Source organism: Suncus etruscus, chromosome 5 (assembly GCF_024139225.1).
Source record: "Suncus etruscus isolate mSunEtr1 chromosome 5, mSunEtr1.pri.cur, whole genome shotgun sequence".
NCBI classification, from domain to species: Eukaryota; Metazoa; Chordata; class Mammalia; order Eulipotyphla; family Soricidae; genus Suncus; species Suncus etruscus.
In genome coordinates this window covers 88,650,889-88,675,957 of record NC_064852.1, presented here as the reverse complement: position 1 = coordinate 88,675,957, position 25,069 = coordinate 88,650,889, and the positions used below count along the sequence as shown (strand labels likewise).

Here is a 25,069-nt window from a genome sequence, read left to right as displayed (position 1 = left end):
TCTAATTCATAGACCTGGTATAGCTTTCTTTTTTGTTTATGGGGTCTACACCCAGTGTTGTTTAGGCTTACTCCTGGTTTGCACAGAGGGATTAAACATGGATTAAAAAGTTCAAAAGGGGGGCCGGTGAGGTGGCGCTAGAGGTAAGGTGTCTGCCTTGCAAGCGCTAGTCAAGGAAGGACCGCGGTTCGATCCCCCGGCGTCCCATATGGTCCCCCCAAGCCAGGGGCAGTTTCTGAGTGCTTAGCCATGAGTAACCCCTGAGCATCAAATGGGTGTGGCCCAAAAAACCAAAAAAAAAAAAAAAAAGAGTTCAAAAGGGTATAGGACAAACTTCCTTTACCCAATTGAGCTTCCTGGCATATGGATGGAGCAAAGAATATTTGGTTAAGTGTAGGACTTGATCTTAAGCCTTTTATTGCAGGATTATTTGTAGTAGTTAATGACATTAATAGGTACAGATTTTGTAGGGGTATTGGTTTGAGCAATGCCCAGTAGTGGTCAGTGCTACTCTTGGCTTTGTTCTCAGGGAATCATTCCTGGTCATGCTAGGGGAACCATTTATATACAGAGGATAAACTGGAGTCAGTTACATACAAGGCTTTAGATACAGATTTTTAAGAAAGGCTGAATATATATTCTTTTTTTTTTCATACATGATTGTGTTTGAGTTTTAGTCATGTAAAGAATACCACCCATCACCAGTGCAACGTTCCCATCACCAATGTCCCAAATCTCCCTCCTCCCCACCCGACCCCCCGCCTGTACTCTAGACAGGCTTTCCATTTCCCTCATACATTCTCATTATTAGGACAGTTCAAAATGTAGTTATTTCTCTAACTAAACTCATCACACTTTGTGGTGAGCTTCCTGAGGTGAGCTGTAACTTCCAGCTCTTTTTTCTTTTGTGTCTGAAAATTATTATTGCAAGAATGTCTTTCATTTTTCTTAAAACCCATAGATGAGTGAGACCATTCTGTGTTTTTCTCTCTCTCTCTCTGACTTATTTCACTCAGCATAATAGATTCTGTGTACATCCATGTATAGGAAAATTTCATGACTTCATCTCTTCTGACAGCTGCATAATATTCCATTGTGTATATGTACCACAGTTTCTTTAGCCATTTGTCTGTTGTAAGGCATCTTGGTTGTTTCAATAGTCTTCCTATGGTAAATAGTGCTGCAATGATTATAGGTGTAAGGAAGGGGTTTTTGTATTGTATTTTTGTGTTCCTCGGGTATATTCCTAGGAGTGGTATAGCTGGATCCTATGGGAGCTTACTTTCCAGTTTTTGGAGGAATCTCCATATCGCTTTCCATAAAGGTTGAACTAGACGGCATTCCCACCAGCAGTGGATAAGAGTTCCTTTCTCCCCACATCCCCGCCAACACTGTTTATTCTCATTCTTTGTGATGTGTGCCATTCTCTGTGGTGTGAGGTGGTATCTCATCGTTGTTTTGATTTGCATCTCCCTGATGATTAGTGATGTGGAGCATTTTTTCATGTGTCTTTTGGCCATTTGTATTTCTTCTTTGTCAAAGTGTCTGTCCATTTCTTCTCCCCATTTTTTGATGGGATTAGTTGTTTTTTTCTTGTAAAGTTCTGTCAGTGCCTTGTATATTTTGGAGATTAGCCTCTTATCTGATGGATATTGGGTGAATAGTTTCTCCCACTCAGTGGGTGGCTCTTGTATCCTGGGCACTATTTCCTTTGAGGTGCAGAAGCTTCTCATCTTAATATATTCCCATCTGTTAATCTCTGCTTTCACTTGCTTGGAGAGTGCAGTTTCCTCTTTGAATATGCCTGTAGTCTCAATGTCCTGGAGTGTTTTGCCTATGTGTTGTTCTATATATCTTATGGTTTTGGGTCTGATATTGAGGTCTTTAATCCACTTGGATTTTACCTTCATACATGATGTTAGTTGGGGGGGGTCTAAGTTCAATTTTTTGCAAGTGGCTATCCAGTTGTGCCAACACCACTTGTTGAAGAGGCTTTCCCTGCTCCATTTAGGATTTCTTGCTCCTTTATCAAAAATTAGGTGATTGTATGTCTGGGGAACATTTTCTGAGTATTTGAGCCTATTCCACTGATCTGAGGACCTGTCCTTATTCCAATACCATGTGAATATATATTCTTATAAATAGCTTTTATTAAACACTTGATGAATACCAAGAATTATTCCTTATTATTAGTATTTTTTAGAGTGAAAACTTATTAATAAACAAGGGTAAATGACCAGCTTAAACACAGCTTAGATAGTTAAGGACCAGTACCATAACCTCAGTTTAAAGATGTCAGTTTAAAGATGTCAGTATGAGTAAATGTGAATTGATGTGCTTGGACATTGGAAGTATCTCGGTTTTTAATTTTTTTTTTTTTGCATACTCATTTTTTTTTTTTTATTTTTGGGTCACACCCGGCAGTGCTCAGGGGTTACTCCTGGCTGTATGTTCAGAAATTGCCCCTGGCAAGCACAGGGGACCATATTGGATGCCGGGATTTGAATCACCATCTTTCTCATGAAAAGCAAGCGCCTTACCTCCATGCTATCTCTTTGGCCCCATACTCATTTTCTTGCTTTCCAAAATTCCTGGTTATATCAGATACTTGTGTTTTTTTTTTGAATTTTTTTATTTTCAATTTATTTTTAATTATGAGAACAAAGATGCAAAGAAAGAGGACAAGGTAAAGTTACAGTGGAAGGACAATCACCCATAAACAGAATTCTCAGTAGTCCCATTGCTGATATCTTAACTTTGAACTTTCAGCCAAAGAACATTAAGAAAAATAAAGCAGAACCCATGTACAATTACTTTGTCTCTAAAGTCCCCAGATTGTAGTACATAATATTTCTTAGCAGCACACAAAACAATCTAAAGACATAAAACTTATGTAACTCCTTAAACATTGAAGGCAAATTACTTTATTACATTTCCATGCACATGCATATTAGTTTAAGTTAACAAAAAAGTGGGTTGTTTTTCTAAAGGGTTAGAATCAAATGAGTACAGTAAAAATGGTGTTAGAGTGGCAATTATTGTTTGCATAAGCCCACCAAAATATGAGGGACATGAAAAGGAAAAGCCTTGGCCTAAATACAAGGAGACCCTACTCCTGAAGTTTCCTGGCATAAGACCAACTCTAGGCTTCAGGCAAACTAGTTTCTCCAATCCAGGTCACTGTCTGTAGTGCCAGTACACTTTTATTTTTCACACAGTCTCTGTTGTTGGTATCATGTTTCTGTATTAAAGATCCTGGAATCTGCATATCCTATATTGCAGTCAGGATGGTGCAGAGCGTCCTCTCGGTTCACCTCACACTTAAAGGGCAATGAAGAGAACCCTGTGATGTAGAGCAGGTCATTGTTGTTGTCAAGTATTCTTAGTGCTAAGGGAAGTCTCTTTTGAGCAGGCCGATGTCAGAGCAGTGGTAGGGTCTTCCCTGGTAGAGGATTGCTTCCAGATGTTGTTATAAAAAAAAACCTTAGATGTTTCGTAGATTGCTTCCCTGGTTCAGGGATGAATGGAGGATGCCCATTCTTCTGAGGCCTGTGCCAGGTCATTATATCAATGTTCAGGGTGTAAGGTCCCATTGCACTACGAGATTTGTGTGTTCCAACCTCTATTAGATAAGAACTTATTTGTATGTATAGTATTTTCTCATTTTAATGTGCCTATGCAAACAAGGAACAATGCCACGTGGCATTATCGGCACATATGGGGGCCATAAGAACAAGACCAACCATCCCCATGACATGGTTCAATCATAAGCATTAAACTGAGGGACTCTTCCACCAAAATTACTTATTGAACAGCTCACAAAGAAAAGACAAGATAAAAAGTGGGTAGAATCCTCACGGTAAAAGAATATTTATAAACAGTTATAGCTGTTAAGTAAAATACACATAAAATATTCAAAAGACATATGTGTTCATTGTATGTCTTTTGAAATAGTTGGGGGTTGTTAAATCCAAGGCAAGACTTTGGTCTGTGATTAGAACTGTGTAGTACTGAAGTTAAAAAGGGTAAATGTGAGGTACTGATGGTTGGGGGTGAGAGAGTTAAGGAGTAATAATGAGCTTTGTGGGGGTGTGAAAAGGGCAGAATCTGTTGGGATAGGAGGTCGGTCTTGGTGCCTAATAAATTAAACAACTGAGGGTAAAGAGGGTTAATTAAGGGGATGATAACGAATCTGGATTGGGAGATGAGGGAGTAGAAGCGGCTCTGTGTGGAGGAGGGGAAATATAACAGAGGGGTTAAATACATTGTATAGATCAATTGTTTATGGATTAGGCTTGGCAGTCAGAGAGGACCACTGTATAGGAAGTCACGTCTACATATACACTGATTTTAGCGACCAATTTAAATATTATCCTCCAAATCTAGGGAATTCCATTTTTTTCCCTAGAAAGAGTTGAGAATTAATATTTTTGGGTGTTGTTAAAAAGTATATATGTAGCGCAGGCGCATTTGCACCTTAGCACTGCTGAAAATGAATACTAGTAAGAAAAGAACTCCTGAATAGGGTCCAGTATGCATAGGGGAGGAATTTCATTCCCCAACCCTCCCCCCCAACGCCCGGTTAACCAGGCGTGGCCCTGAAGACCTACCTGGTGTGGGGGGGGGGAATCTCAGTCCCCTGGACTAAGTGGTCAGCCCAGGGGGCCTCTGCCTGCTCAGAGCCCCCAACATACCAGCTGAAGGAAACAGAAGAACTGGCATATGGAGTTTTCTGGGTGCAGCCAGCCCCTGTTTCTGTTGTTATGGATGCATGGGGGAGAAATTTCTCTCCCCACCCTCACCCCAGGGCCCAGTTAACCAGGCATAGCCCTGAAGACCCACCTGACATGGGGGATCTCAGTCCCTTGGAGTAAGTGGTCAGCCCAGGGGTCCTATGGCTAGCTGTCCTGCTCAGAGCCCCCAACATACCAGCTGAAGAGACACAGAAGAACTGGCATATGGAGTCTTCTGGGTGCAGCCAGCCCCTGCCTCTGTAGTTGTGGGTACATGGGAATTTATCTTCCCCACCCTCCCCCCAGGGCCCTTATTAACCAGGCCTGGCCCTGAAGACCCACCTGGCATGGGGGGGATCCCAGTCCCCTGGACTAAGTGGTCAGCCCAGGGGGCCTATGGCTAGCTGTCCTGCCCAGAGCCCCCAACATACCAGCTGAAGAGACACAGAAGAACTGGCATATGGAGTCTTCTGGATGCAGCCAGCCCCTGCCTCTGTAGTTATATATCAGATACTTGTAATTGGAGGGGGCATTTGATGTAGCCTACCAGATTGTGGATCTATATTGTAAATTGTGTACCTACTATAAATACTTAAGGCAATAAATTATATATGTATTTAATGTTTTGCTTCTGTGTATGCAGCATGGAGAGTTTACCAAGAGAATGTATAACAACTTCATGTTTGGTACTAAGCCTATCCAAGTTGTTCCATGAATGTCTTTTTTTAATTTCAGAAAAATTGAATAACATTATTATTTTGAAAATACATACTGTAAATAAATTGAGAGTTAGAATAGAAAAGAAATATTTTTAAGTCTGATAAATTTCATTTTTTAATTCAGTCACATATCTAAGCTACTTATACACATTTTAAAATTCAATAAATTGATTGAATGTGTATTGAGAAGTATGCTAATATGTAACAGCCGATGCCTTCTTAAGTTTTGTTTTCCTGACAACAAAATTAGAAAAACAATTTAATTTGTATACAAAAGTTGGTACCCATTTAACCTAATTGGCTCTTATATTTTGGATAACAATTTTCATACTGTATTTAATAAATGCAACACTTAATAGAAACATTCCTAATAAATTTCATAAATATAAACATAGCTGACATATTCTACATCTCTGCCTGACTTACTTGAAAAATAGAAGCAGTTGCTTAACTGGTTGACTGTCCAAATGGTCAACATAGATTAATGGGTTTGAGTGCAGGAGATAGTGGGTATGCAGATGGTGATGTCTGTACCATTGGACATGAGATGGTGAGTCTTTAAAGTGATTTCAGTGGGATGGCATTGGTGTTGTTGCAGTCAAGGGCATCCATTCAACCTCGGGTGCTGTGCAGATGGCAGAGCCAACTTAATATAGAAAAATGAGAAACAAGTGACTAATGTACAAGAATGCATGATCTGCATTACAATTAAATGTTGATATTACATGTAGAAAACTTAACCAGATGGCTGTACATTAAATTAAAACACATGACTTTTTGATAGAATGAAGTACAGGCAATTTGCTTGGATTTCCTGCAAATCTGCTGCTTATTAGATTAGGGAGAACAGAGATTAAATGCTTTAATTTTTAAAAAGTGTTTAGGTGTAGTTGGCAACTATTTAAGCAAATCTGATTTCCAAAGTATTTAAACTGTCTGAGGGAAAAGATATTGTTGATTTTAAAGAAAAAGAATTTAAGGAGAGTCAGCCTATGGAAAATATAGTTGTCTTTGGCCCATATTTTTTAGTTTTGTAGTTTTTATTTATTTTTCTGAGACACACCTGGTGGGTCTCCTGTCTTCTCTGTACAAACTCAAGGATTCTCCTGGGAGTGCTCAGAAAGAATAGCAGGTGCATGGGCTCAAAATGGGGCTGTCCACATGCAGTTTTTGTACTGTCACTTTCAAGTGATTAGCACCTTAATACCAGTACTATCTTTCTGGCGCCTAAAGTTTAAGTATTTTTGTTTCAATATGATAAAAGTATTTCTGTAGATTTGGTGAGTCAACACTAACGACATAGAAATATTATTTTATTACTTTTGTTATTTATTTTATTACATTATTAAGTGTTCATGATTGAGTTTCAGTCGAACAATGTATACCACCTTTCACCAGTGCATGTTTCCTGTCCCCAATGTCTACAAGTTCCCTTCCATCCCTTTCCCTTTCCCTGCCTCCTTCTGGGCAGATCTCTGTCTCTGTCTCTGTCTCTGTCTCTGTCTCTCTCTCTCTCTCTCTCTGTCTCTCTGTCTCTCTCTTTCTTTCTCTCTCTCATTTTCTTTCTCTGCCTCACTCCTTCCCTCTCTCTCTTTTCTTCCACCACTCTTCTTTTTGGTGCTGTGGTTTACCTATTGGGTTTTAGTTTTGTCTTTTGGGCCACACTGGTGGTGCTCCAGGGTTACTCCTGGCTCTGTGCTCAGAAATCGCTCCTGGCAGGCTTGGGGGACCATATGGGATGCTAGGGATTGAACCCAGGTTGGTTCCGGGTTGACTGTGTGCAAGGCAAATGCCCTAATGCTGTGCTATCATTCTGGCCTCTGGTTTACACTATTGTTAATGAAGGGGCACCATGTATGTCAGCACCACTTTTTTGTCCAGAGTGATCAGTTCCAACTATCATTTCCATAGAGGACCCTTCTCTACCTTAACCGCAATCCTGGCTCTTTGTCCCAAGCTTTGTACCACGGATTGGTCATCCTGGCCCTCAACTCCATTGTCTCTGGATATTATTACCATACTATCTTCTATTTTTCTTATATCTCACAAATGAGTGAGATTATTTCATGTCCATTCCATCTCCTTCTGACTCATTTTACTCAGTATATAGACATTTTAGAGTGGGTAAAAGTGGTTAATGTATTGTGAAATGGGATCTCACTAGTAAAATACTAAATTTTGTATTTCAGCTTAAAGAAAGAGGGTATTGTACAGGTCATGAACCAGATTCTCTGGAATTCAGCACTCTTGGAGGATGGGTATCTACGCGTGCATCAGGCATGAAGAAAAATATCTATGGCAATATTGAAGACCTGGTAATTTTTTAAATTATTATATAATAGGTAATTAAAATTAGAAATTATTATAAAGTTATTAAAGGCTTTCAAAAGTCTAATAGCAGTATCCTTCCAAGATTATAATAGCAACTTTGTGTATAATATATGGTTATTACCTAACCCTGTTCTGTTCAAGTGACTTATTTTTAAGCTTTTAATATGTTTCTTAGTATTTAATTTACTAAAAGATATAATTGTCATTTTATTAAACTTTGTGAAGCCTTTTCAATTTTTCCAAGAATTTACTACATTTTATTTTATTATTGCTACTCTTTTGCCTTAAGATTTTTATATTTTTCTTTTAATTTTTTTTTTTTCATTTTTAGTGGCTAGATATAGTTGGGTATATGCCTAGCTATCCTGCGTTTAATCCTTATCATCTCATATAGTCCCTCCACATCACTGTGTGTGACCCAAAAACAAAACAAATTTTCTTTTTAAATTTAGATTTAGAAAGCCCAATTGAAAATTGACTACTAGACTGTGACCTATAATGTGTTGTCAGATGTTCCTAACTTTATTGCTAGATAGGTTGTTTTGTTTTTACATATAAAATTTCAACATTTTCATCTATCTTTATTAGTTGGAAGTACAAAATCCATATGAAATATATTGTTTTTACTCTTTGGGCATGCAGGATTTGATTGCATGCAGTGTTTAACTCTTTGGGCATGCAGGATTTGATTGCATGCAGTGTTTAACTCTGGGAGTTTCTCTGTGATCATCTTTGCCTGTGGATTCTTCCTGGGGATCCCCTTCTTAGACCTCTGGGACTCCAATGATTCTTATGTTGTTTCTGTTGAGTTTATCAAAGACTTCTATTTTCATCTGTTCACATTCTTTGAGTACCTTTTCCATTGTCTGATCATTTGCTTAAGGTTCTTTTCCAATCTCTTCTGCATTTCATTTTCCAGTTCACTGATTTTGTTCGCAGCAGCTGTTACCCTACTGGAGAGGCTTTCCATTGAGGTTTTCAGTTCAACTACTGTGTTTTTCAGATCTGTTATTTCAGTTTGAAGTTTTATGATTTCTACCTTTGTGTTCTGTTCAGCTAGAGCTATGTTTTCTTTGATTTCCATGTGGACTCTCCATATTTCTATTCTAAACTCCTTATCTGAGAGATTAATCAGATGGTTGTTATTTTTGCGGTCATCAGAGCTATCATCTTCATTCTCTGTGCATGGTGTTTGCCTGTGAGGTTTCCCCATTGTCACACTTGTAGTGTGATTTTTTTCTGCGTGTTATGGTGGGGTTCATTAGTTAGAAAGAGCACGTGGCCGCAAAGCAGAGCGGCTGTGCTCTTCTGGAGCCTCTAGGAGAGAGTTTTTGTTGGGCCCTTCTTGACCCTCTCAGGAGAGTTTCAGGAGACAGAAGAGTAGAGAAACATGCAAAAGCGACAGACCCCCTCAGTCTCTTCCAGTTGGTAATCTCACAGCAGGGGCAGACCTCTCCTACCTGCCTTCATAGACAAATGATCTGCCTTTCTGCAGGGTCGCCTGTGGTAACCGGTTTTCACTCACTCACTCACTCACTCACTCACTCACTCACTCACTCACTCACTCACTCACTCACTCACTCACTCACTCACTCAGTCTTTCTTGGCCTTTCAGCTTGAGTGCCTCTAGGAGAGAATTTTTGCTGGGTCCTTCTTGGCCCTCTCAGGAGAGGTTCAGGAGACAACAGCAATTTTTCTTAAGTATATATTATGAACATACTTTTTTTCTGTGTTGCTATGAATTGAACCAGAACTTTATACATTTGTATGAGCTCTGCTCCTGAGACACAAATATATTTGCCATACTTGAAAGTGTTTATATTGTTTTGAAAAATTGAGAAAGTGTAAAATCTTATTTTAACTACTAAAATAATTTTAGTTCCATTTTAGAGGAGAATATTTTATCTTTTATGCTATTAAAGGGGCTTTATCAAATTTTAACAAATAATAGCCTGCTACATTTAGAATTTCTAGAGTTTAATCTTTTTGGTGATATTTAAGGGGAACAAATTTTAAGGAGACATCCTTTTGTAATAAGTTGCTTGTATATAGCTAGTTTCTAATAGGAACAATTTTAGTCTTTATAAAATTGTAAGTAAGTAGAGATGGGGAGAGAACACAGCAGGTAGAGCATTTGTCTTGCTTATGACCAACTTGGCACCCATTGTGGTTTCCTGGGAGTGATCCCTGAGTGCAGAGCCAGGAGTAAACTCTGAGCACTGTCAGGTGTGTCCCCAAAATCAAACAAACTTATATGTGTGTGTATATATACATATATGTACATATATACCTATAAATACATATATACATGTGTATGTATACAAATAAAATAAATAGAAAATAATTTTTTTGTGTGTGTGGTTTTTGTGTCACACCCAGTGGCACTGAGGGGTTACTCCTGGCTCTCTGCTCAGAAATCGCTCCTGGCAGGCTCAGGGGCCATATGGGATACCGGGATTTGAACCACCAATCCACTGCATGCAAGGCAAATGCCTTACCTCCATGCTATCTCTCCGGCCCCAGAAAATAATATTTAAAAATTTATATTAGTCTGTTAAACTTAAGATTATATTGTCATTCTTATGTAGTCATCATATTGCATGTAAATTAACATAAATTTGAAACATAAGTTTTTTGCTACACTTGAAGATGCTCAGAACTTACTTCTGGCTTTCAGTGCCTGATCCCTGACACTGAAATTACCCCTGGTCAGGCTCTGGGGAACACATAGAGTGAGAACTGGGGATTGAATCTGGTTCAACAGCAAGCAAGTCAAGTGCCCTGCCCACTGTGTTATCTCTTTGGCCTGCCCTATAAATTTTGAAGAATGTATATATAATTCTCCTAATTCATAATTTATTAAAGTACTAACTGTTTATTAAAAATTGTGAATATTTAAAGTTACTCCTGATGTCAAAATTACACACCAATGAAAAATATTCTTATATAACTTAGTGTTTTAATTTTTATTTGTGACACTGTTATTACCACACCCTCCTCCAGAGTGTCCGCTTCCCTCTACCATTGTCCCATTCTTTTTAGTAATTTACCATATACCCTTAAACATTACATTGAGACCAGAGTCATAGTAAAGTAAGAAGGGCATGCACATGATCAAACCGGTTGCAATCCCCAACATCTGACTCACCAAGAGTAATCCGCAGGATTCTCTTGAGTCTCACCAGGAGTAATCCCTGAGTGCAGAGCCAGAAGTAAGTATGAGCACTGCTGGGTGTGACCCAAAAATAAAACAGCACAAAACAAAACAAAAATATAGCATTACCCTTAGGTAAATTTCTAGGTCTTGAGTTGTGAGATTAGTGTATTTCTACTTTTTGATTTGTTTTGTTTTGTTTTTTGGGTCACACTTGGCAGTGCTCAGTGGTTACGCTTGGCTCTATGCTCAGAAATCGCTCCTGGTAGTTTCGGGGGACCACATGGGATGCTAGGATTTGAACCACTGTCCTTCTGCATGCAAGGCAAACACCCTAACTCCATGCTATCTCTCTGAGTGTTTGTACTTTAAGTGTTTGGATTCTTAGAGTCAAATGGCTCTATAGAGATTTCATGGCACTTGGTATTCCCACCATAGGAATCTTTAGTATTTTAATTTTTTTTCTTTAAGTCCTAGTGCCTTGATGGCGAACCTATGGCACGCGTGCCAGTAATGGCAAGGGAAGGCCTTGCAGCTGGCACGTGGGAAGGGGTCCACAATTAAGATATGCGGCACGGTGGGAGGCGAGTGTGCCCATGTCTGCTTTGCAGCTCACCTGGCAACAGGGCCAGACTGGCCATTGGGAAGACTGGGCATTATGTGGCAGTTTGGGCACTAGGGCTCAAAAAGATTAGCCATCACACTCTAGTGAATGAACTAGTAAATATGTAGAGAATTTACATAGTGTGTTGTATTAAACAGGTGGTTCATATAAAAATGGTAACACCTAGAGGAGTAATAGAAAAAAGCTGTCAAGGACCTCGGATGTCAACAGGCCCTGATATCCACCACTTCATCATGGGATCTGAAGGTAAATAGAGCTGCAAATTTATTATGAAAAAATAGAAGCTAGCAGCTAAGTTTTCTGAAAATCTGTGATATTGTTTAGAATGATATGGTTTTATATATTTAAAAAGTGGTTTTAAAAACTTTATTATATTAATTTAGTACATCATTAAATTATATTATGAGAACATTAAACTTTCTTTTGCCAAATTTTTTGTTGTTTTTAGAGACAGCCCTTTGGTTTGGTCCTTTTATCCTTTAAATTAGTAATAATTTTTATGAATAATAGCTATTTTTAAATGTTTTACTGTAAATTCCAGTGGTTTGCTTTAAAGACATATTTTATAGACTTTTAATTTCACTTGAATGATTGGGGAAAGGTTTATTGATGTTTGGTGTTAATGTCTTGTCTTCCTCCTTACTCCCTCCTCTCAGTGTTCTTTTATAACTACATCTTTTGTTATCTAATATTTTTTTGCGAAGTGGAATTAAAAATTCTATTGATTCACTTATCTTAAAAGACTTATATGGAGCTTTTTTTTTTAAATCACTTAAATGGCAGTAGTTGGGTAGACTATCTAAAATATTCTAGCTTATCCAAAATATTTCATTTCTATACATAAAACAACATTTTTTTCTTCTATTGTGTGGTCTGTTACATAAATACTGTGGATTGTAAGAATAAAGTGAATATGGCTTTATTTTTTAATTCTTAGAGAGAAATGTAGACAAATGTAAAATGTAAAAAAAATGTAGACACAAGATTTTTTTGAGAAAAAACATTTCTTTTGATTAAGAAATTGATTTTCAATACTATTAACAATATTTTGATGTATACATAATTTACAAAAATTCTTTACTAAACATTACAAGGTGGTACAGAAAAAGAAAAATATTTTAGGACCATTTATTTGTAATTCGGGTGAAAGAGAAAATTTAATAAACTAGTACATTAGAACATACTTTTACTTCTATACAGTTATATCCAGGAAAAAAACAAGATTGTATGTAATTCCTTAAACATGTTGGAGAGAATTCACTGAGTTGATAAGCTTAGATCATTTTCATGATAAAATGGTAAGAGAACTTAGATCTTTTTTTTTGTTTTTTTTTTGGGGGGGGGCATACCCAGTGATGCTGAGGGATTACTACTCCTGGCTGTGCACTCATAAATCACTCCTGACTTGGGGGACCAAATGGGACCCGGGGGAGGGGGGCAGACAACGCTTGTGCCATCGGCCCCAAGAGAGCTTAGATATTTTTTATGGTAATCAGTGTTGGGACTTTTTTTGTTTGTTTGTTTTGTTTTGTTTTGTTTTTGGGTCACACCGGCAGCGCTCAGGGGTTACTCTTGGCTCTATGCTCAGAAATCGCCACTGGCAGGCACGGGGGACCATATGGGATGCCAGGATTCAAACCACGGTCCCTCCGCATGCAAGGCAAACGCCTTACCGCTGTGCTATTTCTCCGGCCCCGGGACTTTTTTTTTTCTTTTCTTTTTTTTTTTTTTTTTTTTTTGGTTTTTGGGCCACATCCGGTAACGCTCAGGGGTTATTCCTGGCTATGTGCTCAGAAGTTGCTCCTGGCTTGGGGGACCATATGGGACACCGGAGGATTGAACCGCGGTCCGTCCAAGGCTAGCACAGGCAAGGCAGGCACCTTACCTTTAGCGCCACCGCCCGGCCCCGGGACTTTTTTTTTTCAGTATGTCTCATCAATTTACTTTTTTCTTTCTTAAATTTTTGATTTTCACTATGAATTAGAAAATTATTACGACTGAATTTCAGGCATACAATTTTCCAATAATAGTCACTTCACTAATATTCTTTCCTCCACGATTGTGTCCAGTTTCCTTCCCCCACTGTGCCTGCATCTGTGGCAACACCTTTATAAAATACTGCTACTATCTTGCTTTTCCTTTAGTGTTCCCTTCCCTATCCTATTGATGACTAATTCTCCTGTTATTTGTTTGCTTGCTTTGGGGCATTTGTTATTCCCTTTGGGGACTTTATTATCTTCCTTCCTTCCTTCCTTCCTTCCTTCCTTCCTTCCTTCCTTCCTTCCTTCCTTCCTTCCTTCCTTCCTTCCTTCCTTCCTTCCTTCCTTCCTTCCTTCCTTCCTTCCTCCCTCCCTCCCTCCCACCCTCCTTCCTTCCTTCCTTCCTTCCTTCCTTCCTTCCTTCCTTCCTTCCTTCCTTCCTTCCTTCCTTCCTTCCTTCCTTCCTTCCTTCCTTCCTCCTCCCTCCCCCTCCCCCTCCCTCCCTCCCCCTCCCTCCCTCCCCTCCTCCCTTTCTCCCTTCCTTCCCTCCCTCCCTCCCTCCCTCCCTCCCTCCCTCCCTCCTTCCTTCCTTCCTTCCTTCCTTCCTTCCTTCCTTCCTTCCTTCCTTCCTTCCTTCCTTCCTTCCTTCCTTCCTCCCTCCTTCCCTCCTCCCTCCCTCCCTCCCTCCCTCCCTCCCTCCCTCCCTCCCTCCCTTCCTTCCTTCCTTCCTTCCTTCCCCCTCCCTCTGTCTCTCTCTCCATTCCTCCCTGTGCTCAGAATTACTTATGGCTCAGCACTCAGGAATTATTCTATGGCAGGGTTCTCAAACTCAGTTTACCTGGGGGCTGCAGGAGGCCAAGTCGGGGTGATCCTTGAGAGCAAAGTCAGTAGTAAGCCTTGAACATTGGGGGGGTATGACACAAACAACTAAAACAAACAAACAAACAAAAGACAAAAAAAGATTCCACTACGGCAGGGCCACAAAATGTTGTTTGGAGGGCTGGAAATGGCCCGTGGGCCTTGAGTTTGAGACCCTGCTCTATGGGATGCTTGGACCATAGGAGATGCCAGGGACCAAACCCTGTTTAGCTGTGTGCAAGGCAAGTACCCTACCCCATGTATTATTGCTCTGGCCCCCTTATTATATTCCTTCATATCTTACATGTGGAAAAATTCTGTACCTGACTTTCTCCCTCTGATTTTACTCATTTTGATATTCTCCAGATCTATCTATACAACAGCATATAAGCAAAGATTTCAGTTTTCCTTGTATTTCATTGTGTACTTCATTGTTGCATTTCATTGTTATATTTCATTGTATTTCATTGTGTATACTATAGTTCCTGTATCCATAGTTACTGTTTTTGGGCACTTGGGTTGATTCCAGATTGTAGCTATTATGAATAGTACTACAATGAACATAGAGGTAAAAATGTCCTTTCTGGATGGTGCTTTTGGGCACTTGGGGTATATTGCAAGGATTGGAACTGCTGAGTAATAAGGAAACCCAATTTTTTTGTTTTCTGAGTTATGTCCATCATTTTTTCCCAACAAGGCTGGACCAGTTGACCTTACCATCAGCATTGAATGAGGGTCCCCCTTGATGTGTCTGCCTCCACATCAACACTTTTTTTTCTTAGGTTTTTTTTTTTTCTTGATGTATGCCAGTCTCTCTGGTATAAGGTGATCATTTTGACATAGATTTCCCTGATGCTTAGTGATGCAGAGAATTTATTTGTATCTTCTTTGAGGAAATTTCTGTTCATCTCTTTTTCCCAGTTTTTGATGGGGTGATCTCATTTTCATTTAAAGTTCAGCTAATGCTTTGTATTAATCCTTTATCAAATTAGTGGTTAGCACATATTTTTTCTCTGTGGTGTCCTTGTATTATAGTCATTGGTTTTTTTGAGGTATAGGAGCTTCTTAATTTAGTCCCATTTGTTTATCTTAGCTTCTCCTTGCTTGGCTAATGGTATTAAATCCTTAAAGATGCCCCTAGTTACAGTGTCATGGAGAGTTCTGCCTATGTTTTCTTTATCGTAAGTTATGGATTCAGGCTTGATATTGATATCCTATCATTTTGATTTGATTTTTGTGCACAGGATAAAGGGATCTGTGTTCATTCTTTTGGTTTTTTTTTTGTTTGTTTGTTTGTTTTGTTTTGTTTTCATGTGACTGATACGTTTCCCAGCACTTGTTTAAGAGGTTTTCCTTGCTCTTCTTCATGATTTTTCTTCCTTAATTAAAGATTAATTGTCCACATATCTGAGGCTCTGTGTTTAGATATTTCAATTCTATTCTATTTATTTGAAGCTCTATCCTTATTCTAGTATAGTGCTGTTTTAATTACTATAGGTTTATATTACATTCTGAAGTTGGAGTAAGTAATGTCTCTATTTTCTTTTTTCTTAGGGTTGCTTTGGTGAGGTGGAGATAGGGAGTTTATTATTACATATGAATTTAAGCAGTATGTGATCTATTTCTTTTTTTGTTTTGTTTTTCGGCCACACCCAGTGACACTCAGGGGTTACTACTGGCTATGAGCTCAGAAATCTCCTTGCTTGGAAGACCATATGGAACGCCGGGGGATCAAACTGTGGTCCATCCTAGGCTAGTGCACACAAGGCAGACACTTTACGCCCTGTGCCACCGCTCCGGCCCCTGCTCTATTTCTTTAAAAAATATCAAGGGTTATTTTGCTGGGCCTACGCAAACAACAACAATTGCCACTCTCATCGTTATTACTGTATTTTTAACTCTTATACTTTAAAAAAAAAGAGCATACTAAACTTTCTGCTAGTGCTTTAATGAGTTCACTGGTGATTCAATAATTTTCAAAAATACTTGCTACTGAACTTTTTTCTTCTTTCCTTTCTCTTCCATCTCTTTAGTTTTTTTTTCAATTTTCTTTTTTTTTAAATCATGTTGCTTTTGGTCTTCCTAAAACATATGTAATATGATCAGTTATATCAACTATGTGATGCATTTTCTTTAAATAAAAAAAAATTGTCATGGGTATCCTTAAAGTAATTGCATTGAATCTCTACAGTGCTTTCGGGAGTACTGCCACTCTGATGAAGCTAATTCTCCCAGACACAACAGGGCTGTGTTCCTATTTCTTCCTGTCCTCTTTTATTTTAGTAGTATTTTGTAGTTTTCTTTGTATAGGTCTTTTATCTCTTGTTAAGTTGATTTCTAGGTACTTGATTTTATGAGGAACAGTTGTGATTTTTTTTTACTATTATATTCTCTATGCCATTGTTTGTGTATTTCTCTATTTTCATTATTTGTGTATAGAAAAGCCATAGGTTTTTGCATGTTAATTTTGTACCTGCCACTTTTTATACAAGTCTACTGTTTCTTGGAGCTTTTTATGTAGAGTCTTATGGGTTTTCTAAGTACAGTATCATTTCATCTGCAAATAGTAAGATGTTGACTTCTTTTTTTAATTTTTTTTTGGGGGGGGCAACACTGGGTGGGGGGTGGGAGGGCTAGTGTAGGGTGTTCACTCCTGGCTCTGCACTTAGGAATTATTTCTGTTGCAGGAGACCACATGAGATACTAGGGGATTCAACATGGGTCGGCTCTAAGGCAAACACCCTACTCACTCTCTCCGGCCCAAGAGCTTGACTTCTTTTCCTGTCTACTTGCCCTTAATATTTCTTTCACTCTAATTACCATGGCAAGGATTTCTAGTACTATGTTTAGTAGGAGTGGTGAGAGGGGGCACTCTTGTTTTGTGTCTGATATTAGAGGGAAGGCTTTCAGTTTTTATCATTATTGCTGTTGGCTTTCGTAAATGGTTTTAACTATGTTAAGAAAAGTTCCTTTGACTCCCATTCTGTTGAGATTTTATCTGACTGCAGAATATTTTCAGTGCACTCTCTACATCTATTGAAATGACTAGGATTTTAATTTTTCCTTTAATTCATGTGCTGTATTACATTGACTTGGGTATGCTAAAACATCCTTATATTTCCAGTATGAATCCTACTTGGCCACTCTCTCTTTGGCTCCAGTTTCTTTATTTTCATTCTCATGGTTACTTCCTTGTTCTGCAGTGTTTTTTATTTTGTTTTTGTTTGGATTTATCTTCTATTATTTTGGTACTTTATAATTTAATAGCCTTCAGACTTTCTTTCTTTCTTTCTTTCTTTCTTTCTTTCTTTCTTTCTTTCTTTCTTTCTTTCTTTCTTTCTTTCTTTCTTTCTTTCTTTCTTTCTTTCTTTCTTTCTTTCTTTCTTTCTTTCTTTCTTTCTTTCTTTCTCTCTCTCTCTCTCTCTCTCTCTTTCTTTCTTTCTTTCTTTCTTTCTTTCTTTCTTTCTTTCTTTCTTTTCTTTCTTTCTTTCTTTCCTCTCTCTCTCTCTTCCTTCCTTCCTTCCTTCCTTCCTTCCTTCCTTCCTTCCTTCCTTCCTCTTTCCTTTCCTCCTTCCTTCCTTCCTTCCTTCCTTCCTTCCTTCCTTCCTTCCTTCCTTCCTTCCTTCCTTCTTTCTTTCTTTCTTTCTTTCTTTCTTTCTTTCTTTCTTTCTTTTTTGGTTTTACAGGTCACACCCGTTTGGTGCTCAGAGGTTATTCCTGGCTAAGCACTCAGAAATTGCCCCTGGCTTGGGGTGACCATATGGAACACCAGGAGATCGAATCACGGTCTTTCCTTGGCTAGCGCTTGCAAGGCAGACACCTTACCTCTAGCGCCACCTCACCGGCCCCTAGCCTTCAGACTTAATACCATTTTCTTTCATGAGTTTGTTATTTCTTATTTTATGTCTTGGTGTCTTGTTCCTATATGTTTATAATATTTGCTTTTCTGATTCAAGTGTTTTTATATTCCCAAATGTTTGTTTGATAATTTGTTTTTTTTGGTTTGGGGATTTTCAACACTATTCAAGAGCTGCTTAGGGATTGCTCTGGGCAGTGTTTTGGGGACAATACAGTGCTGTGGATTGAAATGGAAAGTCTGGCATACTTCACCCTTTGTTGGATAATTGTTTGGTAATTTTATTAAGCTTGAAATGTATTTATGTTTTTGAGTGTGGTTGTTTTGGGGGACTAACTTTGCATGAGCATAAACATTTTGTTCATATTTTTCTCACTTTCTACAGTAGTATTTTTTTTTTTTTTTGGTTTTTGGGCCACACCCGGCGGTGTTCAGGGGTTACTCCTGGCTGTCTGCTCAGAAATAGCTCCTGGCAGGCACGGGGGACCATATGGGACACCGGGATTCGAACCAACCACCTTTGGTCCTGGATCAGCTGTTTGCAAGGCAAACGCCGCTGTGCTATCTCTCCGGGCCCCTACAGTAGTATTTTTATGAATTTGGGCTGCTTTTTTCTTGTGCTTATTTAGAATGGGGTCCTAATTTGAGAATGTTTTCTTTGCTATTCCTACTTTCTTTTGTGCTCCTCCCTTTTGGTGAATGGTAGTAATTTCTGTAAATGATACATTTAGAGATTATTGCCTTGCTTCTCTAAGGCTGTCATTTCTTGTTGCTGCCATTTTCAAACTCTCCTTCATAGGCAATCAATAGATTACAATACATGCAACATTATTGTAGCCTGCTTGTTTTGTAGGACTGATTTTTATTTTCTTCCTTCATTACCTTTGCTTCCCTGATGTAGGGAGTCTTTTAAGTTCCCTTCATTTCTGCTCTTAGAAGTTTGCAACAATTTGAAAACTGTAGAAGTTTTGTTTGAATTTCTTTGTATCCTGTTTAGGTAGTGTTGTTCAGTTCCTTTTATCCTGTCTCCTTCTAATACTGATGTCATAGGTCCTCTATGGTTTTGTTTTGTTTTTCTGGGAAAATAGAAGGAAAGACAAAAAAGTATAGGATAGATTAACAACCATTGTGTTTACCCAGGTAATCTAGTAGACCTAGTTTTTATTTTTTTTATTTTTTTTATTTTTGGGCCACACACGGTAATGCCCAGGGGTTAAATGTGCTCAGAAATCGCTCCTGGCTCGGGGACCATATGGGACGCCAGGGAATTGAACCATGATCCGTCCTAGGTTAGTGCATGCAAAGCAAATGCCCTACCACTTGCGCCATGGCTCTGGCTCCTAGTAGACCTAGTTTTGTTTTTACCTCATTTAACTTATCTGTATCCTTCCAATGGCCTTTTACCACCTCTTCATAGTTTCTGGATGTTTATAGGTTTGGATTTTTTACCTATTTTGCATAAGTTACTTTGGAAAGAGATTAGAAGCTGTTGTGTGACTTATTTCTTTCCTTATTTCTGAGCCCTTAGTACTCTGATGATTAGGTGGGTATGGTGGCCCTCCAAGCCCCCCAAATAATACCCCTGTTTTAGAATTGAATGCTGAGGGCAAGAGAGGAGGAAAAGAGATAATAGCCTTTTATAGACCAAAGCAAGGGCAATTGTGACTGTTGTATTAGTGTGCCACTTGAAGTATGCTGGGTGCATGCAGTGGGATCCCTGCCCTGCTCAGGCTTGGCACTCACTGTCAGGCAAAGGAAGTTGAGAACAAGTTATTTCATGGAATACAATCAAACGTTTTTTAAAATATAAAATATTCATGCATATATATCCAAGAGAGAAAAAACATGACTATATAATAATTTGTACTTATGTGTTTATGCATTATTCATAGTGGCCAAGTGGTGGAAGCTTATGGAACATTTAGCTCCATATCCTGACTTCTAGGGCAAGGAAAGATGATAGATGTTAAACCATCACTAGTAGGCTTCATAATTCATGCCTATGTAATGAGACCTTCCTAAAAATCCTTAAAATCCTGGGTTCAGAGAAATTTCTGATTTTGCAGATGAATGCAGAGAGGGTGTGGGAAGCTGATGCTTATGGAAATAGTACAAAAGTTTCACATTCATTTCCCTTCCTGTGTCCTACAGACCTTTGTTTCTTCTATCTGGTGGTTCTGGAATAGCTTTCATTGCTTTTTGCTTTTTAATAATCTGGTTTTAGTTAAGAAAAAAAGTTGTTGGGGCCAGAGAGATAGCACAGTGGTAGGATATTTACCTTGCACGCGGACGACCTGGTATGAACCCAGGTTTGATTCCTGGCATCTATATGGTCGCCAAGCCTGCCCAGAGCAATTTCTGAGTACAGAGCCAGGAGTAGCCCCTGAGCTAAAAGAAAAAATAAAGTAGTAACTTAGGTATTCATTAGTTGATGATTGATTACAAAATGAATTGTATCACACCATGATTAATCAGTAAGAAAAAATTAAGTACAAGTATGTAGCATATAATGCCATGACTAAATCTTTAAAATAATACCTAATTTAAAAATAGCTCTAAAAAACATCACAGATTGGAGATCTTATTCATATTGTTAGATTTCATTTATATGAGATACCCCATGTAGACAAGTCTCCAGAATCAAAGAATAGTTTGTTGGTTGCCCAAGGGTAGGTTGTAAGTTTGCAGAGTGAGTGACTTGTTTTTGTAACCAGGGAATTTTTGGGAGTGGAGGGTGGGATGTGATGAAATAGTTCAGACTATAATGATAGTAAAGATATTTTAGAACATAATAGAAAATATTTATTGTATACTTTGGGTAAATTATATGGCCTAAGAATTGTATCTCTAAGAAAGTGTTACTTTTGGGGCCGGAGAGATAACATGGAGGTAGGCCATTTGCCTTGCATACAGAAGGACGGTCGTTCAAATCCCAGCATCCCATGTGGTCCCTGAGCCTGCCAGGAGCGATTTCTATGCATAGAGCTGGGAGTAGTAACCTCTGAGTGCTGCCAGATGTGACCCAAAAACCAAAAACCAAAAAAAAAAAGGAAAAAAAAGTGTTACTTTTATTGTCTTTTAAAGTTTACAGATATATCCTTTTTCTTCTTTTTTTTTTTCTTTTTCTTTTAGCTTTTTAGGCCACACCCAGTGGCTCCAATGGGTACTCCTGACCCTGTGCTCAGAAATCACTCCTTGCAGCCTCAGGAAAACCATTTGGGATGTCCGGAATCAATCTCTGGTCAACCTCATGCAAGGCAAATAAATGCCCTCCCTGATGTGCTATTAATCTGGCCCCACAGATATATCTGTTTGTTATTCAGATGGTTAGGTTAAATGATCAAAGCTTTTGTAATTTAGTCAAACTAAGGTCATATTTGATGTTTCAGTGGAAAGTCATTTTTTTTTGTGTGTGTTTTTTTTTGTTTGTTTTTTGTTTTTTGTTTTTGGGTCACACTCAGCGGTGCTCAGAAATCCCTCCTGGCAGGCTCAGGGGACCATATGGGATGCCGGAATTCAAACCACCGACCTTCTGCATGCATGCAAGGCAAACGCCTTACCTTCATGCTATCTCTCCCGCCCCAGTCATTTACATTTTCATCTAACAAAATGTTAATTACTTTTAAACACTCAGTAGTTTTTATTCCTTTATTGTAAATCACATATTGTTCTAGGTACATGCAGGTTTATTATAAAGTTTCTTTTTGTTATTCCTTCCTTCCTTCCTTCCTTCCTTCCTTCCTTCCTTCCTTCCTTCCTTCCTTCCTTCCTTCCTTCCCCTTCCTTCCTTCCTTCCTTCCTTCCTTCCTTCCTTCCTTCCTTCCTTCCTCCTTCTTCCTTCCTTCTCTCTCTTCTCTTCTCTTCTCTTCTCTTTCTCTTCTCTCTTCCTCTTCCTCTTCTCTTCTCTTCTCTTCTCTTTCTCTTCTCTTCTCTTCTCTTCTCTTCTCTTCTCTTCTCTTCTCTTCTCTTCTTTTCTTTCTTTTTTTGGTCACATTCAGCAGCGCTCAGTAGTTACTCCTGCTCTATGCTCAGAAATCACTCCTGGCAGGCTCGGGGAACCATATGGGATGCTGGGATTCGAGCCAATGACTTTCTGCATGAAAGGCAAATGCCTTACCTCCATGCTATCTCTCCAGCCCCATTTATTTCTACTATTGTAATTCAGTTCTATAACTTCTGAGATTTTTTGGCTTTTATTATAATTCTGAGAAAATTTGCTAATATTATAGAGCAGTCATTGAATAAGTTTTATAGTTGTTACCATGCCTCTTAAATATATTAGCATAGGTTTTTAGATCTTATTCTATAATTACTAATGTTTCTTTCTAACTTATCTCCCTACTCCTTCTTTACTAAAGAAGAGAATATTTATTTTTTATTAGTGTCTATTTTGTGCTATTTTATGACATTTATTTTCTCTCTGAATATTTGTTTTCTTTTTACAAGGGCACATCAATAATGCCTTTTTGTCTTTGTATGAATTCTTTGAGAAAAAAAAATCAGAATATTACTCCTAACTTCTATCATCTATACCAAAATATGTTTGCCTGAATGAATATAAGTTATAGAAATCTGTTGCTTTTTAAATTGCTTTGCTTTTACTAAATTGTATTACTATAAAATTATTAAAACCTAATCTCCCTGGATTTGAAGAAATAGTTTAGTAGGTAAGGTGCAGCCTACCTGGATTCAATCCTGGCCTTTCATATGGTTTCCTGAGGATTGCCAGTGTGGCTCAAAAATAAAAACAAACAAAATTCTTTGGAGAAGGATTACATACTTTAAAATGTTTTAAAATAGTATAACTAATGTAATTCAGAGTATTTTTAGAAATTACAAAATATGTCTACTTTTTTTAAAGACTGGTTATTATAAATTAGAGATTTAATTATTAAATGGGATAAAGAATAGACTAAATAGAAAATAGTTTAAAGCATGATTTAGAATATTGGCATGTGATATATTGGATTATTCCCTCCTCTTTCTTTTTCAGGAACTCTTGGTGTGATAACAGAAGCTACAATAAAAATCAGACCAGTCCCTGAATACCAAAAGTATGGCTCAGTAGCTTTCCCTAATTTTGAACAAGGAGTAGCCTGTTTAAGAGAAATTGCAAAACAGGTAAAAAAAAAACACAGAAACAAACAAATCCAACCCATATATATTTTTAAAATTCTACTGCATATATGACTTATATGACATGTACAATCTTCATATATAGATGCTATGTACAGTTTTTTATTCTTTATGAAAAGGTAATCTTGTCAAGGCATCTTTTTAAGTACTGTTGCTATTTCGTTCATTAAATATACACCTATTTCTTGATAAAGTACTGCAAAACCAAGGTAAGGTATATGCTTGGAATGATGACTTTGAATGATTCTGTTTTTTTCCCTCTCATATTTAAACACCGTGATTACAAATGACTTTCATTTTATTTTTATTTTATTTATTTATTTATTTATTTATTTATTTATTTATTTATTTATTTATTTATTTATTTATTTATTTATTTATTTTGGTTTTTGGGCCACACCCGGCGGTGCTCAGGGGTTACTCCTGGCAGGCACAAGGGACCATATGGGACAACGGGATTCGAACCAACCACCTTTGGTCCTGGATCGGCTGCTTGCAAGGCAAACACTGCTGTGCTATCTCTCCGGGCCCTTTAATTTATTTTTTTAGTTGTTTGGAGTAATATATTTTGTGACTAATTAAAGTATATTAAATTTTTTTTAAATTAAGGTATTTATTGGAAGTAAAAGAAAAGGCTGAGTATCAGTGGCTCCCAAATTTTGAAATTATTTACAAGTAGACCATCAATTCTTAAAATTGATAGGGTCTGCTACCTTAGACTTTACTTTGTTTGCTGTTACCTAAGAAGCTATAGCTTAAATGAAGAAATAAAGCATAATATGACACTGAAGCTACCTTTAAGCTAAAAGATTTCCATTTCAGGGGCCGGAGTGGTGGCTCAGTGGTAGAGCGTTTGCCTTGCATGCATCTGACTTATGATGGACCACAATTTGATCCCCAGTGTCCCATATGGTCCCCCAAGCCAGGAGCGATTTTTTTTTTTTTTTTTGGTTTTTGGTTTTTGGGCTACACCCGGCGGTGCTCAGTGGTTACTCCTGGCTGTCTGCTCAGAAATAGCTCCTGGCAGGCACGGGGGACCATATGGGACACCGGGATTCGAACCAACCACCTTCGGTCCTGGATCGGCTGCTTGCAAGGCAAATGCCACTGTGCTATCTCTCCAGGCCCGGGAGCGATTTTCTGACGCAGGAGTTATCCCTGTTCATCACCGGGTGTGTTGCAAAAACATAAACAAACAAAAAAAGAATTTCATTTCTTTCTTCTTAGACAAATATTGTCAAGGCTATTAAAAAACTACCATAATACCATTGAATTTTATTTCCATGTGCAGTTCTGTATTTAATAACATAAAAAGTTTTGCATTTCATTTCTTTAAGCATTTAATTCAGGGGTGTCGAACAAGTTCGACACAAAGAGCTAAAATTTTAAACTGTGAGAGTCAGAGAGCCACACCACGCAGTGACCTGCCAAAACAGACACTCATACAAAAGCATATCATTTTAACAATAATCTATTAAACACATATTGCATTTTGCCATTTTGAGTGAGGATAAAAATCCTGTTTGCCACCCCTGATTTAGTTCATTGTTTGAAGTACAGTGATTATAAGAAATTTTTTTCAACATTTCCTACCAAATCTGCTAGCATTCTTTTTTTTTGGGGTGGGGGGGATTGGGCCACACCCGGTGATGGACAGCAATGTCTGTCCTGATGTCCT

The 25,069-nt window shown here is 38.2% G+C and overlaps 1 protein-coding gene across 1 annotated transcript in view; it reads left to right on the top strand.

Moving 5' to 3' along the window:
• The window catches only part of AGPS (alkylglycerone phosphate synthase), a 162,668-nt gene that overhangs the window by 76,465 nt on the left and 61,134 nt on the right, over positions 1-25,069 (top strand). The window contains 3 exon segments of the mRNA XM_049773405.1: positions 7,642-7,767; positions 11,700-11,808; positions 23,249-23,376. Coding sequence (XP_049629362.1) covers positions 7,642-7,767; positions 11,700-11,808; positions 23,249-23,376 — 363 coding nt within the window.